The sequence below is a fragment of the Armigeres subalbatus genome, chromosome 2 (genome assembly GCF_024139115.2).
Source record: "Armigeres subalbatus isolate Guangzhou_Male chromosome 2, GZ_Asu_2, whole genome shotgun sequence".
NCBI classification, from domain to species: domain Eukaryota; kingdom Metazoa; phylum Arthropoda; class Insecta; order Diptera; family Culicidae; genus Armigeres; species Armigeres subalbatus.
Window position 1 is genome coordinate 451,025,612 of NC_085140.1, and position 17,929 is coordinate 451,043,540.

Consider the following 17,929-nt stretch of genomic DNA (forward strand, 5'->3'; position numbering starts at 1 on the left):
GAAACATACATTCCAAAACTTATACTTTTCATTAACTTATGAATGTTATTAGCTTTTGATATGGGATCATTCATTAGGTGGCATATATTATAATGAAGTGTATTGATATTTTCGAATGGACTATGGTCATAACTTATAAGTTTTTTTCTGTACGTGTAGTGCCCGGTATTAGAAAGAATAATTGCAAAAAAAAACAACATGAGACCACTATGTGAAGAGAAGAAACGGTTTGGGGATAGGGATAGGCCGTAAACGAAAGTGCGCTACAAAAGCTTGTCCCAGCCCCGGACATAGAAACTTAGTATGGTTGTATCAATAAAATGGTTAGTCAAATACAACTAACTATTTTTGTTAAGTCAACAATATTTTTTGTCGTACGAATAAACCCGTTTTGCGGGTCCGACAATTTTGTTAATTGATTTAACAAACTAGTTTCTTGATGGTGAGGAAGTTTTTTTTGCAACGTGTGTGTGTGTGTGTGTGTGTGTGTGTGTGTGTGTGTGTGTGTGTGTGTGTGTGTGCGTGTGTGTGTGTGTGTGTGTGTGTGTGTGTGTGTGTGTGTGTGTGTGTGTGTGTGTGTGTGTGTGTGTGTGTGTGTGTGTGTGTGTGTGTGTGTGTGTGTGTGTGTGTGTGTGTGTGTGTGTGTGTGTGTGTGTGTGTGTGTGTGTGTGTGTGTGTGTGTGTGTGTGTGTGTACAAACTAACCCCCACTGTCTGGCAGTGATGTTATGGAAGAAAGCTGTCTGTTAAAACAGTCAGATTTAATCCGGGAGTTAGAAAGCGCTAGCTCTACTGCAGCTCCAGTGACCCATTTCAGAGTGCCTGGTAGTTCATGTTCACTCCGAGGTCACTATCACTAACAGTAAGCCCCGCCTGGTTAGCCCCGCCTACCGTTTATCAAATGGATAATGGTATCATAATCAAACTTCCGGATTCAAAATATATATAACATATTTTGAATCCAGCGCGTATTTAGTTTAGTTCATTATACATATATTTTTCAATAGTTGTTGTATCTTACCATTTCTATGTTCCTCACTTTTATTTACTGGTCGCGTTTTCGACCTGATTTTGTCACCCCAAACAAATTTGAAAAATTTAACCGTTCTTTTTATTTTTCTGAATAATACCGCAAACCACTATGATTTTCAGGAAATAACATTCACCGCCCATGGTTTCTTATGAATCATTTCTGAGTACCTGTTACGAATTTTGTAAACCTTTTCGACTAGAAATTACTGGTTCTGTTCACGTATTTTGCCTTTCCAAGGCAAAAACTGATCGGAATCGGGGTTCAGCCAAACTTGGTTCAGTTTTCGCGTTGAACGATGTCTGATGCGATTTGAGATTATTTGAATTTGTTACACGACAGCTTTGGCAAAACACTAGAGATTTTTTATTGGTGCTTAGTGTGATTTGGCAGAACCGTTTGTGAAACAAATTTTAAAATTGATTTTTTTTTTCGATTTTTTCACATTTCCTATTTTACCACACCAAAATTTACTAGAAGGTTATAAAATCGGGATATTATTGTAGTGGGTCGCAAAAACACAGGATATAGTCGGGTCGTATGTTCAAAATGACGCTCTCACCCAGAATGATCGTTGGTCGAGATTCAATTTTATACAAAATCTTGGCAGCCACAAAATTGAAAGATTCTTATACAGAAAATGTTTGCTGTTGTAAAGGTTATGCAAAACCACAAATCTTGTTATAAGTAAAAACGAAACCAAAATTTAGTCATACTGTATGATTTCGAGATCAATATGAGTTTTTATACCCTTAACTTGTAAATCAATTTCTTCGCCAACCCTGAAGCTATAGATTATGTAACTGGCAAATTTTGCTTCAATTTTCATTTAGTTCCTTTATTTCAAAAATCCAATAAAATAATATTTAGAATGAATGTAAAGCACAAAAACTATGCAGTCGACTATAAGTCAATAGTTTCGATTTGCCTAAATTTTAATTATAATCACAAACACAATATTCTCCAAAGTTGATTGCTCAAAATGACAAATAAATCTATCATTTTCAAAATAATTGTTTTATAGTTAGCTAATTGATTCAGACGAATCATTATGCAAAGAAAGTTACAAACGAATATTAGATCAATCTAGTATCTAGAACTATTTGATGAACTTAGCTGTTTCCAGTGCGAACATCTCACATCTCGAAGAAGTAAATTTCCGGGAAATCTTCAGTCTCTGTATATCCGTCAGTCATCGTAATGTTCTTCAATGCAACATGAAGTTTCCACGGGGAAGAGACATTTCTTAAAATTGTTGACGTCGTAATTGAATGATTTTCCTGATATACATGTTCAGCTACCTTAGACCTAAACTCATAATTTAATCCCTTATCAGTTTCCCTCTTAGCCTTACTCACTTCTGCAATATGTTCTTTGAACCTTACATGTAACGATCTTTTTGTTCGACCTACATATACTTTATCCCACTGTGAACAATTAATTTGATAAACCCCGGCCTTATTTAACATTTCTACTCTATCCTTTGTGGAGCCCAACAGTGTCTTCAATTGATTGGTTCTGCTGGAGAATACTAAATCGATGCCGAATTTCCTCAGTCGATGGCGTAGCTGGTATGTAATGTGTTGATCATAGGGACCGATACCCTCTTCAGCGGTTCGTCGACCGGTGTCAGTGTTGTCAATTCGTTTTTACGTAGGTTCCACTGCTTTTTGTTGATGATTGATTGTATTTTCTTCAAGTCGAGTCAAGTACGAGACACTGAAGACGACCTTACTGTTGAGGTCGAAATACGTATCTGTCAATGTACAATTAAGTGGTGGAATTCAATGGGATTGTACAAACCCGTCTTATGACAAGTGAAAACATTCTACTAAAAAGCTCAAAATAATTTTCCTAACCAAATAAAATATGATATGTGGTGATGATTTTAAATATACAAAATTTTGTTCAACCATCGTTTATGAGTGACCCCTAAACATGAATTTCATACATAAATATCAAAATGAATGTTATTAAACATTTTCAATTACGTTTTAACATCATTTAGAATTGTTCTGATGTTCGATTCTATAACGATGTGATGTGTCGGTTTTACCCTCACGTGGTGTCGATCTTACCCGCACCCAGCTGGTTGTGCTGGAAGATTGCCTGCTTGCGTTTTCATCATAAATCAAATTCTATCAAGAAATATTGTCCTGCAACCTCATGGACTGATGCATGAAGAGCCAAAGTATGCTGGTATGAAATTTCTAGACCGGAAAATTGCCTCATAGATTGGAGAACTGTAATGTTGCTTAGGGTGTCGCTCTTACCCACTTCTCCCCTAAGGCCTGAGACAACAAACATGTTTGTCGAGATTGAACCAATTTTTTGTTGAGCAAACAAACTATTTTCCTGCGTGTAGGTAATTTGTGACTTCCTGTCACATTGCAATATGGTCCAGGATACAGATTTACCCGGAAAGATGCATTTTACGCCAAAACTATATTTTTTAGAAAAATCTGTTGTTCTACAAAATTGTTCGAAATAGTAAGGCCATCATTATGATGATACCAAAAAATAGGGTGGCCCATCATATAAAAAACTTAGAAAACATTTTTTTTATTTCTCGGAATACTGACATGATATATTCTACAAAGTTGTAGCGCAGCTAATTCAAATAAGTTTAGTTAAAAAAAACTTTTTCTGTAGCTCACAAGTATTTTTGATCTACTTTTTTTGTTCTAGATTTCTCGAAAAACTCGTCTTCGGGTGACTTTTAGAGCTCAAAAAAATGGTGCTTTTGATGGGTAAATTTTTACATGATTTTTTATATGATGGGGCACCCTATTTTTTTGGTATCACCATAATGATAGCCTTACTATTTCGAACAATTTGTAGAACAACAGATTTTTCTAAAAAATATAGTTTTGGCGTAAAATGCATCTTTCCGCATAAATCTGTATCCTGGACCATAGTGCATTGCTGCAGGCAGGGTTTGCAGAAATCGCTCTCAATAGATAACGAACAACGATAAAAGAAAGGCAAACACTGTTCCGAATCATAACAAACCGTGATAACAAATTTATCAAACTTGTATACAAGTGAGGCATTCCACAGAGGCATGCCAGTCGATCCTGAGCGACCATTTCGAAAATATCTGAAACTTTGCACAGTTTTTCAATTTCATCTAAATCGTCATTTTTCGATAAGGTACACCGGGGCAAGTTGAAACGGTTTTTTCAAAGTTGAAATTCAGAGCGCTGTAAAAAAATCACACAGATAAAAATATGTTGTGATTTTTGGAGCATGCAAATAAATGTTACGTTTGTGCACATATTTGGAGCATGCAAATAAACGTAACATTCAATCGATTTCACTGTTCTTTAAAATTGAAATAAATTTAAACTGTGCTTGCTTGTAAAATTCAATATCGAATGTTAATTTGTTTGATATGGTTGAGTGCAATTTTACATGTCGTTGAACTTTCAAAATTATTTGCTGTGTACCCTTTGATATTTTTTGATTCCGTTTGCGGTGTTTGCTAGTTCAGGCCAAAGATAATGCATAAAAAATAAGCAGCCCTTACTAACTTTTTCATAAATATTTTGTGTATTTGAATTTTTTTTTTACATCCATCGTTTCAACTTGCCCCGCGTATCGGGGCAAGTTGAAACACTGCATTATATACAGACATAAGCTAACTTTGCCGTATTAATAACAGAATGTCTGTACTCAGTGAGACTCAAGAAGCACGAGGTTGTAAAGGTGACTATAATTCTGCCAGGATTCACATAAGAATCCCATGTAAGTTATTTGCGATTTTGATTTTCTTTCAGAAATTAGCTTCAAATTCTCTCCTGTTTAAGAAAAACTAATAAAATAGTAGGCTTTGTTCAAGAAATTTGAAAACAAATCCCACTTTGGTTGTCTCATTTTCATATTTACTCGCATAAAAATCGCATTCCAGATTTTGATACTCTTTTACACAAAAAAATAAACTTAAGCATGGTCCATTTAATTGTCCACAGCAATATATACAAATAAAGAATATTATATCAAATTTTTGGAGAGATAGCATTTTTTTTAAATTTATTAGTTTTTTTTGTATTTCTACATGTAAAACAAAAAAAAATTTTTTGCCTTTAAAAATATAATTTTTGTCACAAAAACTCAAATATCTCAAAACTCTATCTTTTTACGAACGTAGTTTTTTTAACTCACGCAAGGCCCTTAACAATAAAATCAGCATCAAACTGCGATTCTTGAAAAAAAAATACACGGAAATTTTTGTTTGTTTACTATGTGAGAAAATTGTGAAATGTTTGAAATGTCATAACTTTTTTGTTTATTAGTTTACCATCACCAAATTTTTATGGTACATAGCTAATATAATGGACGGTTTTCCATGAAAAAAATACGTTCGTAAAAAGATAGGGTTTTGAGATATTTGAGTTTTTGTGACAAAAATTATATTTTCTACAGCAAAAAAAAATACATTTTTTAAGAATCACCATTTAGTTGTCTAACTTTGCTGAAAAAATCATAACAATCGAACATTCCGTTTTTGCTGTGCATCAAATTGAAATCATATTTTGTTTTCAAATATGAATGATCATGATTGATTACATATTTTGATCTCATTTTGCTGTAGAGTTCTAATCTGATATCAAACTGAGTATTTACTCTGATATCGGAACCAATATCAAAATTAGTTTTCAATTTACTCTAATTGATAGCAGGAATAGTTTTCGATTTGATGTCACAATTAGATTTTTCTACTCTACGTTTTGTTAATTTAACCATTAAAACGACCAAAATTATATCTAATTAAGTAATCATAATCGGCGATTTCACAACATCAAAACAAGTTATCGATTTGCTCTCAAGCTTTGCTCGGATAGCCGGTAGCGAATCAGTTCTTTATCATAGCTTGCGAAAAAAGTCTCTCACGGTATGCTACACATCGTATATGTATATAGGTGATAAGTGAGAGACTGTTTCATTCTCTTTTGGATTCAATCCCTGGCTGCAGGGCATGAACGTAACGCGCAACTTCGAAGATTTACGACCAAAGTCTCTGATGGTAGCATCTTATAGAAAAGACCAGATTCGTCAGCATTATGGATCATGTCTTTAGTCAAGTTTCGCGTTGAAATCTCGTCCAGAAATCTTTTGCGAAATAACTCGATGCTATCAACGTCGCATGACAACGTTTCACCGCATATCTTGAGCTTGCTGCACGGGCGGATTGTCAAAAATACACAATTCTCCGAAATTACTCAAATTCAGGATACGGCGAATGATTAGAGATAATGAGCCATAGAGGAATATTGTCACTGAGGTTCTCTTTGCTATCGTCCGTGTTGGATACATAATTATCGATATGTTTAGATTTTTTATCGACCTATCTTCGCCAGCAAAAAAAATCACTGCTGCTAGCGACAAATTTCCTCTATAGTTTATTAGCTTTAATAGTATATGTCTGCCAAAATGGCTTATTTTTAATGATTTCGGTTACATGCCACATTGGTCGATAAAACATAAGTTTTCTTCATAAATTATTGTCATTACTGTTCGGAAGTAGGCTTTCTCAGTCTAAAGTATCAGGATGATGGTTTATTTTCTTGCCCGACGTTTCGGCCGATGGCTTGTGGCCGTTTAACCACTTTTTCAAAAAAAAAAAAAGCGTGAAAAGCACCCCATCCGCCATTGATTGAACGTGATCTCCAATAATTTACGATAGATGATAGACTATACAACCTTTGAAAAAGGCCACAACCCATCAACCGAAACGTCAGGCAAGTAAATAAACCATCGTCCTGATACTTCAGACTGAGAAAACAAACTTCCGAACAGTATGTCTTATCCAGTCGAAAGACACCCTTCCAATTGTCATTACCTAAAATTACGATAACACGAACTGTTGCTTTTAGTAATTGAATGAAATAAATCTCCAGTTTTAATGCATCGCTAACTTTTATGTTGAATGTACGTCAACGAAAAGTATGACATTCTACTGTAGGCTGGTTGAACAAAGAGAGCGTCAATAAGAACATAAAAATGTTAGTATTGTTCTCTTACATAAAAATGAAAAATTTAAAAACTGTAAATTGTTCATGTTAAAGTAACATGTAACAGTTTGTTCTAAATTGAAAAAAAATAATTAGAACGATCACTTAAGGAACTTATGTGTTCCATGTAACCTTGCTTGACAACATATAAAGAAATACACGCAGTAGCAAAATGATGGACCTAGAGCAGAACCATCTGTTTTATCATTAATCACTACAGAATCAACAATGATAGTTACCTTAATAATACCTAATACTTTTTTTTTATTTTGATCGGAATGCACAACATTGGAAGTGCAACCGGGCTTGGGTTTCCCAGCGCTTCCATTAATACCGAACACACGCACCTGCACTGCACACAGCCCCATAGTAATGCGGACGTCTGGCAAATCGTGTTCAAGTTGAGCTGCTCGGTTAACCTAGACCTTGAGAGGGAAGGCGGCCAGCCTAGCCGGTTACCTACTAACAACTACATGCTTTACAGTTTGTTTCTGCCACTGAATGAACGACTCCTCGCACTATGTAGTAACAGCTGAGTAGAGTTTGCAAAACAAATTATCAACAAAACTTTTTCTTGAAAAGCTATACAACCACGAGATTTTGAAGAACAAATTATTCAAACAATAATTTAATTTAATATGTTGACATAGCGGCATTTCTTTTCATTTGCAAATAATGCCTCGGAGAATTTTCAAAAGATGAAATAAATATGATAATATGCCAGTTCAACATCAATAGTTGATAACTGTACAAGTGTTCATAATATAAATTATGTATAAATTATGTTTGGACACAAACTTTTGTGAATCTACTCATAGTGCCTTGATCGCCCATCGATTACGGTGCACGCAGTCAATAATTAACACATAATGACTGAGTTTATTAGATATTCACGCCTTATGATTTATTTATGGCATTCGCTAGTCACAACGGAACACTTTTGAATAATTGTTGCTCCACACTCCACATTATTGTTCGGTTGTTTATTCTTTGCATAATTCTATTTTTAACTGCGTAAAAGCTAACACGACTTAGGAATTCGATAACACGAACAAAACTTATGAACTTATCGATAATAACGATTTAAGTGGCCTAATGCCTTTTTCGGGGTTAAACTAATTTCATTTTCATCGAAGATAGGAAAAGATGATGATCAAGTGAAAAAGATTGAACATGTTTTTCGGCACTATAATCCGCAATCACCGAGCACGGAAAGCTGGATATATGAACACATAAGAATCTTCCAACACGTTCACCTCTAGAGAATATAAGGACAAAATGAATCTACCAAGCTCGATTGCATTGAAGTTAATTACACTTCCGAGAAAATCAGTAACTCAATAGCGTGACATTTAATTACGCGTCTAGAACAAATGAAGTCGCTTAATTATTTTTTGTTTTCTTTTTATACTGGTATTATGTACTTCCCTCAGTGTAACGTTGCTATGTGTATTAAATATTTTATGTACCTAGATTTCTGTGAAATTTCACAAATTTCTCAACAACACAACTGTTTGATATTTGAATTGATTTTGACCATTGAATTATTGGAAATCACATAAAACCTGTGAAATAATTGTTTAGATTTCTCGCCTAACTTGTCAAAAGGACCTAAGTACATTTTTTTCGTGAATTAATTTGAGTAGTACAATCAAAAGCTTTCACATTGGTCTGTTAAAATATTCAAATTAATTCATAAAACAAATGTTACTTAGGTTTTTTTGAAAGCGAGGTTAAGCGAGGTTTCAATGTAATGTAATGAGTTAAGTTTGTTAGCTCGGAATTAATATCAACTTGATTTGCAAATATCAAATTTTAATGAAAACATCTGTATCGAATTGCAACTTCGTGTTAACGATGTTGTCCTTGAACGTAACCACTAATTAACAACCACTCGTAATTGTCAAATGTCCACTTTTATGTATAAACCATCTATCATAATCTGTTTTCGGTTCTGTTTTATTTCGTTTTAGCGGAAAAATCCCTGTACATCCCCGTCGACGATGACTCTTTTCTAATGAAGTTCCTGCGACCGTGCAAATTCTACCCGGCCAGTGCGTTTGGTCTGGTGAGTCAAGCCCAAGGGCAAACGTCAACGTGCTCGTCCACGTAGAAGTCATTAAACAAATTAGAAATCTCCACTCATTAACCCCCATTCCGTTCCGTGTCGATTGCTTTAGATCGCGCTCGGTATATGCATTGCGATCACCCGCACTGATGATCATCTATTTTGCTACAGATTCAACGCTACTACCGCTTCAAACTGAAACACCCAGATGCGTGCGAAGAGCTGCTACCATCGACGGTGCAGCACGTGTACGATGAGGATCTGCTGCACTTTCAGCCACAGCGCGATCAGAACGGTTGCCGGATCCTAATAATGCAAGTTGGCAGTAAGTATGGAATTTTAATTGTCATCATGCGATTTATCTCAGCGGCTATGCACATAGGACGGGAAACCCATTTTGATCAAATGAAAGATGCAGTTTTAAAATAGTTGTTGATACAACAAAATGCTAAATGATGATTTTTTCATCATTTCGGACCCTCTAATTCGGGAGGTAAGTTGCCCCTCTTGAACGGCCACCCCGGATAATAAGACGCAACAAAGCCAACGTCCTAGACGCAACTCCAGGTGGTGAGACTCACCAGTTTTCCAACCTACTCTCTCGTCTGGAGATCTTTCGCTGGAAACCATTTTACATGCAAAAAATCAGTCTTCCGGACACTTTTCTTACTCCTGTTCTTCCGCTGGAAGTTAAGCTTTGCCTTAAATACAAGCTCCCGGAACGAAATTATGACTCTCCGTGTGCATGCCGTGGAAATTTGATTAGAAGAGGCAGAGTCATGACTAGCTGCTCGCCGATTGACACGCTGAGGTGTGAATCTATAAACACCCGCTGAAGGCATTTTACTCATACCTTACATTTCCTTTCTTCTCTCATTGAAAACGCAAAAAAAAAACTTTTTGCATAGAATGCATTGCTTGGTTTTCTCCTGGGTTATTTAAACGAGACGAAGGTATCATATATTGCATTTGAGGAACCGCTTAACTTTATTGACTGCACACGTAAATAAACTTGTTTCAACATCATGGTTTTAATATCAGAACAATGATTAAAAGCTTCTTAACCTGGGGTACATGTACCCCTGAGGGTAACTTCGCTGGCTCCAGGGGGTACCTCGGATAGAAATGCTTAATGGCGGATGTACTACCATTCGAATAAAAACTTATTAGTTTGATAATTGTTTTATGTTTAGTTTCAAAACTTTGTATTGTACATAATACGCATGGCGGTGCAATTAGTTTATCAACGCCTATAAAAATCTCAGTAGCTACGTTGCAAAAGCCTTCTTCGAAGCCTTTCGAAAGTCATATTCCGAGCAGCTCGTAAGCTTCCTTTCAAGAGACTCGGAAAGCCTCTTTTCAAATGGCTCGGAAGCCTCCTTTCAAGAGGCTCGGAAGCGTCCCTTCAAGAGGCTCGGAAGCCTAATATCAAAAGGCTCAAAAGCCTACTTTCAAGAAACTCGGAAACTTTCTTTCAAGAGACTCGGAAAACTCCTTTACAGAAGCTCGGAAGGCTCCTTTTAAGAGGCTCGGAAGCCTCCTTCCAAGAGGCTCGGAAGCCTCCTTTCAAGAGGCTTGGAAGCCTCATTTTGAAAGCGTCCTTTCAAGAGGGTCGGAAGCCTACATTCGAAAGCTTTGGAATTCTTCTTTCAAGAAGAAGCCTCAGAAGCCTCCTTCCAAGCTGCTTGAAAGTCGCTTTTGAAGAGGCTCAGAAGCCTTCCTTCCAAGAGGCCCGAAGCCTCCTTTCAAGAGGCCCAGAAGCCTCCTTTCAAGAGGCCAGAAGCCTCCTTTCAAGAAGCCAGAAGCCTCCTTTCAAGAAGCCTGAAGCCTCCTTTCAAGAGGCCCGGAGCCTCCTTTCAAGAGGCCCGGAAGCCTCATTTCAAGAGGCCCGGAAGCCTCCTTTCAAGAGGCCCGGAAGCCTCCTTTCAAGAGGCTCGGAAGCCTCCTTTCAAGAGGCCCGGAAGCCTCCTTTCAAGAGGTCCGGAAGCCTCCTTTCAAGAGGGCCGGAAGCCTCCTTTCAAGAGGCCCGGCAGCCTCCTTTCAAGAGGCCCGGAAGCCTATAAAAATCTCAGTAGCTACGTTGCAAAAGCCTTCTTCGAAGCCTTTCGAAAGCCTTATTCCGAGCAGCTCGTAAGCTTCCTTTCAAGAGACTGGAAAGCCTCTTTTCAAAGGCTTCGGAAGCCTCCTTTCAAGAGGCTCGAAGCGCCCCTTCAAGAGGCTCAAGCCCTAATTTCAAAGGCTCAAGCCTACTTTCAAGAAACTCGGAAACTTTCTTTCAAGAGACTCGGAAAACTCCTTTACAGAAGCTCGGAAGGCTCCTTTTAAGAGGCTCGGAAGCCTCCTTCCAAGAGGCTCGGAAGCCTCCTTTCAAGAGGCTTGGAAGCCTCATTTTGAAAGCGTCCTTTCAAGAGGGTCGGAAGCCTACATTCGAAAGCTTTGGAATTCTTCTTTCAAGAAGAAGCCTCAGAAGCCTCCTTCCAAGCTGCTTGAAAGTCGCTTTTGAAGAGGCTCAGAAGCCCTCGTTCCAAGAGGCTCGGAAGCCTCCTTTCAAGAGGCCCGGAAGCCTCCTTTCAAGAGGCCCGGAAGCCTCCTTTCAAGAGGCCCGGAAGCCTCCTTTCAAGAGGCCCGGAAGCCTCCTTTCGAGAAGCCCAGAAGCCTCCTTTCAAGAAGCCCGGAAGCCTCCTTTCAAGAGGCCCAGGGCCTCCTTTCAAGAGGCCCTGAAGCCTCATTTCAAGAGGCCCGGAAGCCTCATTTCAAGAGGCCTGGAAGCCTCCTTTCAAGAGGCCCAGAGCCTCCTTTCAAGAGGCTCGAAGCCTCCTTTCAAGAGGCCCGGAAGCCTCCTTTCAAGAGGTCCGGAAGCCTCCTTTCAAGAGGTCCGGAAGCCTCCTTTCAAGAGGCCCGGAAGCCTCCTTTCAAGAGGCCCGGAAGCCTATAAAAATCTCAGTAGCTACGTTGCAAAAGCCTTCTTCGAAGCCTTTCGAAAGCCTTATTCCGAACAGCTCGTAAGCTTCCTTTCAAGAGACTCGGGAAGCCTCTTTTCAAATGGCTCGGAAACCTCCTTTCAAGAGGCTCGGAAGCCTTCCTTCAAGAGGCTCGGAAGCCTAATTTCAAAAGACTCAAAAGCCTACTTTCAAGAAACTCTGAAACTTCCTTTCAAGAGACTTGGAAAACTTCTTTCCTGAGGCTCGGAAGGCTCCTTTTAAGAGGCCCGGAAGCCTCCTTTCAAGAGGCTCGGAAGCCTCCTTTCAAGAGGCTCGGAAGCCTCATTTTGAAAGCGTCCTTTCAAGAAAGTCGGAAGCCTACTTTCGAAAGCTTTGGAGTTCTTCTTTCAAGAAGAAGCCTCAGCAGCCTCCTTCCAAGCTGCTTGAAAGTCGCTTTTGAAGAGGCTCAGAAGCCTTCCTTCCAAGAGGCCCGGAAGCCTCCTTTCAAGAGGCCCGGAAGCCTCCTTTCAAGAAGCCCGGAAGCCTCCTTTCAAGAAGCCCGGAAGCCTCCTTTCAAGAGGCCCGGAAGCCTCCTTTCAAGAGGCCCGGAAGCCTCATTTCAAGAGGCCCGGAAGCCTCCTTTCAAGAGGCCCGGAAGCCTCCTTTCAAGAGGCCCGGAAGCCTCCTTTCAAGAGGTCCGGAAGCCTCCTTTCAAGAGGCCCGGAAGCCTCCTTTCAAGAGGCCCGGAAGCCTCCTTTCAAGAGGCTCGGAAGCCTCCTTTCAAGAGGCCCGGAAGCCTCCTTTCAAGAGACCTGGAAGCCTCCTTTCAAGAGGCCCGGAAGCCTCCTTTCAAGAGGCCCGGAAGCCTCCTTTCAAGAGGCTCGGAAGCCTCCTTTCAAGAGGCTCGGAAGCCTCCTTTCAAGAGGCTCGGAAGCCTCCTTTCAAGAGGCCCGGAAGCCTACTTTCAAGAGGTCCGGAAGCCTTCTTTCAAGAGGCCCGAAAGCCCCCTTTCAAGAAGTTCGGAAGCCTTCTTTTAAGAGGCTCGGAAAGCTCCTTTCAAGAGGCTCGGAAAGCTCCTTTTAAGAGGCTCGAAAGTCCTCTTTTAAGAGGCTCGAAAGTGCTCTTTTAAGAGGCTCGAAAGTCCTCTTTTAAGAGGCTCGGAAGTCTTATTTCAAGAGGCTCGGAAGCCTCCTTTCAAGGGGCTTGAAAGCGTCCTTTCAAGAGGGTCGGAAGCCTACTTTCGAAAGCTTTGGAATTCTTCTTTCAAGAAGCTTACTCGAAAGCTTGCTATCAAGAAGCTCAGAAGCCTCCTTCCAAGCTGCTTGAAAGTCGCTTGAAGAGGCTGGAAGCCTCCTTCCAAGAGGCCTGGAAGCCTCCTTCCAAGATGCCTGGAAGCCTCCTTGAAAGAGGCCCGGAAGCCTCCTTTCAAGAGGCCCGGAAGCCTCCTTTCAAGAGGCCCGGAAGCCTCCTTTCAAGAGGCCCGGAAGCCTCCTTTCAAGAGGCCCGGAAGCCTCCTTTCAAGAGGCCCGGAAGCCTTCTTTCAAGAGGCCCGGAAGCCTCCTTTCAAGAGGCCCGGAAGCCTCCTTTCAAGAGGCCCGGAAGCCTCCTTTCAAGAGGCCCGGAAGCCTCCTTTCAAGAGGCTCGGAAGCCTCCTTTCAAGAGGGTCGGAAGCCTACTTTCGAAAGCTTTGGAATTCTTCTTTCAAGACGCTTACTCGAAAGCTTGCCATCAAGAAGCTCAGAAGCCTCCTTCCAAGCTGCTTGAAAGTCGCTTTTGAAGAGGCTCGGAAGCCTCCTTCCAAGAGGCCTGGAAGCCTCCTTTCAAGAGGCCCGGAAGCCTTCTTTCAAGAGGCTCGGAAGCCTTCTTTCAAGAGGCCCGGAAACCTCCTTTCAAGAGGCCCGGAAGCCTCCTTTCAAGAGGCCCGGAAGCCTCCTTTCAAGAGGCCCGGAAGCCTCCTTTCAAGAGGCCCGGAAGCCTCCTTTCAAGAGGCCCGGAAGCCTCCTTTCAAGAGGCCAGAAGCCTCCTTCAAGAGGCCCGGAAGCTCCTTTCAAGAGGCCCGGAAGCCTCCTTTCAAGAGGCCCTGAAGCCTCCTTTCAAGAGGCCCGGAAGCCTCCTTTCAAGAGGCCCGGAAGCCTCCTTTCAAGAGGCCAGAAGCCTCCTTTCAAGAGGCCCGAAGCCTCCTTTCAAGAGGCCCGGAAGCCTCCTTTCAAGAGGCCCGGAAGCCTCCTTTCAAGATGCCCGGACGCCTCCTTTCAAGAGGTTCAAGCCTTCTTTCAAGAGGCCCGGAAGCCTCCTTTCAAGAGGCCCGGAAGCCACCTTTCAAGAGGCCCCGAAGCCTCCTTTCAAGATGCCCGGAAGCCTCCTTTCAAGAGGCCCGGAAGCCTCCTTTCAAGAGGCCCGGAAGCCTCCTTTCAAGAGGCCCGGAAGCCTCCTTTCAAGAGGCCCGGAAGCCTCCTTTCAAGAGGCCCTGAAGCCTCCTTTCAAGAGGCCCGGAAGCCTCCTTTTAAGAGGCCCGGAAGCCTCCTTTCAAGAGGCCCGAAGCCTCCTTTCAAGAGGCCCGGAAGCCTCCTTTCAAGAGGCCCGGAAGCCTCCTTTCAAGAGGCCCGGAAGCCTCCTTTCAAGAGGCCCGGAATCTTCCTTCCAGGAGCCCCGGGGCATCCTTTCAAGAGGCCCGAAAGCCTCCTTTCAAGAGGCCCGGAAGCCTCCTTTCAAGAGGCCCGGAAGCCTCCTTTCAAGATGCCCGGAAGCCTCCTTTCAAGAGGCCCGGAAGCCTCCTTTCAAGAGGCCCGGAAGCCTCCTTTCAAGAGGCCCGGAAGCCTCCTTTAAAGAGGCCTGGAAGCCTCCTTTCCAGAGGCCCGGAAGCCTCCTTTCAAGAGGCCTGGAAGCCTCCTTTCCAGAGGCCCGGAAGCCTCCTTTGAAGATGCTCGAAAGCTTTGTAATTCCTCTTTCAAGGAGTTTGAAAATCTCTTTTCAAGAGGCTCGGAAGCATCCTACCAAGATGCTGAAAAACCTTCTTTGACGAGGTCTCAGGCCTCCTCCAAGCCTGCTTTCAAGAAGCTTGGAATTCTTCTTTTAAGGAGCTTGAAAGCCCCTTCCTCAAGAGGGTCCTTTCAAAATGCTCATGCCTCCTTTCAAAAGGCTCAGAAGCGTCTTTCAAGATGCTCAGGCTCCGATGTTTACTTTCAAGAGGCCTGAAAGCCTCCTTTCAAGAGGTCTCAAGCCTCCTTTCAAGAGGCCCGGAAGCCTCCTTTCAAGAGGCCCGGAAGCCTCCTTTCAAGAGGCCCGAAGCCTCCTTTAATGAGGCTCGGAAAGCTCCTTCTAAGAGGCTAGAAAGTCCTCTTTTAAGAGGCTCGGAAGTCTTATTTCTAAAGAGGCCCGGAAGCCTCCTTTCAAGAGGCCCGGAAGCCTCCTTTCAAGAGGCACCGGAAGCCTCCTTCCAAGAGGCCCGGAAGCCTTCTTTCAAGAGGCCCGGAAGCCTCCTTTCAAGAGGCCTGGAAGCCTCCTTTCAAGATGCTCGAAAGCTTTGTAATTCCTCTTTCAAGGAGTTTAAAATCTCTTTTCAAGAGGCTCGGAAGCGTCCTACCAATATGCTGAAAAACCTTCTTTGGCGAGGTTCGGAGGCCTCCCTCCAAGCCTGCTTTCAAGAAGCTTGGAATTCTTCTTTTAAGGAGCTTGAAAGCCCCCTTCCTCAAGAGCGTCCTTTCAAAATGCTCATGCCTCCTTTTAATTGGCTCAGAAGCGTCTTTCAAGTTGCTCGGAGGCTCCGATGTTTACTTTCAAGAGGCTCGAAAGCCTCCTTTCAAGAGGCTCGAAAGCCTCCTTTCAAGAGGCCTCGAAGCCTCCTTTCAAGAGGCCCAAGCCTCCTTTCAAGAGGCCCGGAAGCCTCCTTTCATGAGGCTCGAAAGCTCCTTCTAAGAGGCCTCGAAAGTCCTCTTTAAGAGGCTCGGAAGTCTTATTTCTAAAGGCTCAAGCCTCCTTTCAAGGGGTTTCAAGGGGCTTGAAAGCGTCCTTTCAAGAGGATCAGAAGCCTACTTTCGAAAGCTCTGGAATTCTTCTTTCAAGAAGCATACTCGAAAGCTTGCTATCAAGAAGCTCAGAAGCTTCCTTCCAAGCTGCTTGAAAGTCGCTTTCGAAAAGGCTCGGAAGCCTCCTTCCAAGAGGCCCGGAAGCCTTCTTTCAAGAGGCCCGCAAGCCTCCTTTAAAGAGGCCTGGAAGCCTCCTTTCCAGAGGCCCGGAAGCCTCCTTTCAAGAGGCTCGGAAGCCTCCTTTCAAGATGCTCGAAAGCTTTGTAATTCCTCTTTCAAGGAGTTTGAAAATCTCTTTTCAAGAGGCTCGGAAGCATCCTACCAAGATGCTGAAAAACCTTCTTTGACGAGGTTCGGAGGCCTCCCTCCAAGCCTGCTTTCAAGAAGCTTGGAATTCTTCTTTTAAGGAGCTTGAAAGTCCCCTTCCTCAAGAGGGTCCTTTCAAAATGCTCATGCCTCCTTTCAAAAGGCTCAGAAGCGTCTTTCAAGATGCTCGGAGGCTCCGATGTTTACTTTCAAGGGGCTCGAAAGCCTCCTTTCAAGAGGCTCGGAAGCCTCCTTTCAAGAGGCCCGGAAGCCTCCTTTCAAGAGGCTCGGAAAGCTCCTTCTAAGAGGCTCGAAAGTCCTCTTTTCAAGATGCTCGGAAGTCTTATTTCAAAAGGCTCGGAAGCCTCCTTTCAAGAGGCCCGGAAGCCTCCTTTCAAGATGCCCGGAAGCCTCCTTTCAAGAGGCCCGGAAGCCTCCTTTCAAGAGGCCCGGAAGCCTCCTTTCAAGAGGCACCGGAAGCCTCCTTCCAAGAGGCCCGGAAGCCTTCTTTCAAGAGGCCCGGAAGCCTCCTTTCAAGAGGCCTGGAAGCCTCCTTTCCAGAGGCCCGGAAGCCTCCTTTCAAGATGCTCGAAAGCTTTGTAATTCCTCTTTCAAGGAGTTTGAAAATCTCTTTTCAAGAGGCTCGGAAGCATCCTACCAAGATGCTGAAAAACCTTCTTTGACGAGGTTCGGAGGCCTCCCTCCAAGCCTGCTTTCAAGAAGCTTGGAATTCTTCTGAAGCCCCCTTTCTCAAGAGGGTCCTTTCAAAATGCTCATGCCTCCTTTCAAAAGGCTCAGAAGCGTCTTTCAAGATGCTCGGAGGCTCCGATGTTTACTTTCAAGAGGCTCGAAAGCCTCCTTCAAGAGGTTCGGAAGCCTCCTTTCAAGAGGCCCGGAAGCCTCCTTTCAAGAAGCACGGAAGCCTCCTTTAATGAGGCTCGGAAAGCTCCTTCTAAGAGGCTCGAAAGTCCTCTTTTAAGAGGCTCGGAAGTCTTATTTCAAGAGGCCCGGAAGCCTCCTTCCAAGAGGCCTGGAAGCCTCCTTCCAATAGGCCTGGAAGCCTCCTTCCAAGAGGCCTGGAAGCCTCGTTTCAAGAGGCCTGGAAGCCTCCTTTCAAGATGCTCGAAAGCTTTGGAATTGCTCTTTCAAGGAGTCTCTCAAAATCTCTTTTCAAGAGGCTCGGAAGCATCCTACCAAGATGCTGAAAAACCTTCTTTGACGAGGTTCGGAGGCCTCCTTTCAAGAGGCTTCTTTCAAGAAGCTTGAAATTCTTCTTTTAAGGAGCTTGAAAGCCCCCTTTCTCAAGAGGGTCCTTTCAAAATGCTCATGCCTTCTTTCAAAAGGCTCAGAAGCGTCTTTCAAGATGCTCGGAGGCTCCGATGTTTACTTTCAAGAGGCTCGAAAGCCTCCTTTCAAGAGGCTCGGAAGCCTCCTTTCAAGAGGCCCGGAAGCCTCCTTTCAAGAGGCCCGGAAGCCTCCTTTCAAGAGGCTCGGAAAGCTCCTTCTAAGAGGCTCGAAAGTCCTCTTTTAAGAGGCTCGGAAGTCTTATTTCAAAAGGCTCGGAAG

General features: G+C 42.6%; 1 protein-coding gene across 1 annotated transcript in view; it reads left to right on the plus strand.

The window, feature by feature from the left end:
• The window catches only part of LOC134213738 (alpha-tocopherol transfer protein-like), a 35,948-nt gene that overhangs the window by 13,224 nt on the left and 4,795 nt on the right, over nucleotides 1-17,929 (plus strand). The window contains exons 3-4 of the mRNA XM_062693060.1: nucleotides 9,017-9,111; nucleotides 9,283-9,436. Of these exons, the coding sequence (XP_062549044.1) occupies nucleotides 9,017-9,111; nucleotides 9,283-9,436 (249 nt within the window). The remainder of the gene's footprint in view (nucleotides 1-9,016; nucleotides 9,112-9,282; nucleotides 9,437-17,929) is intronic.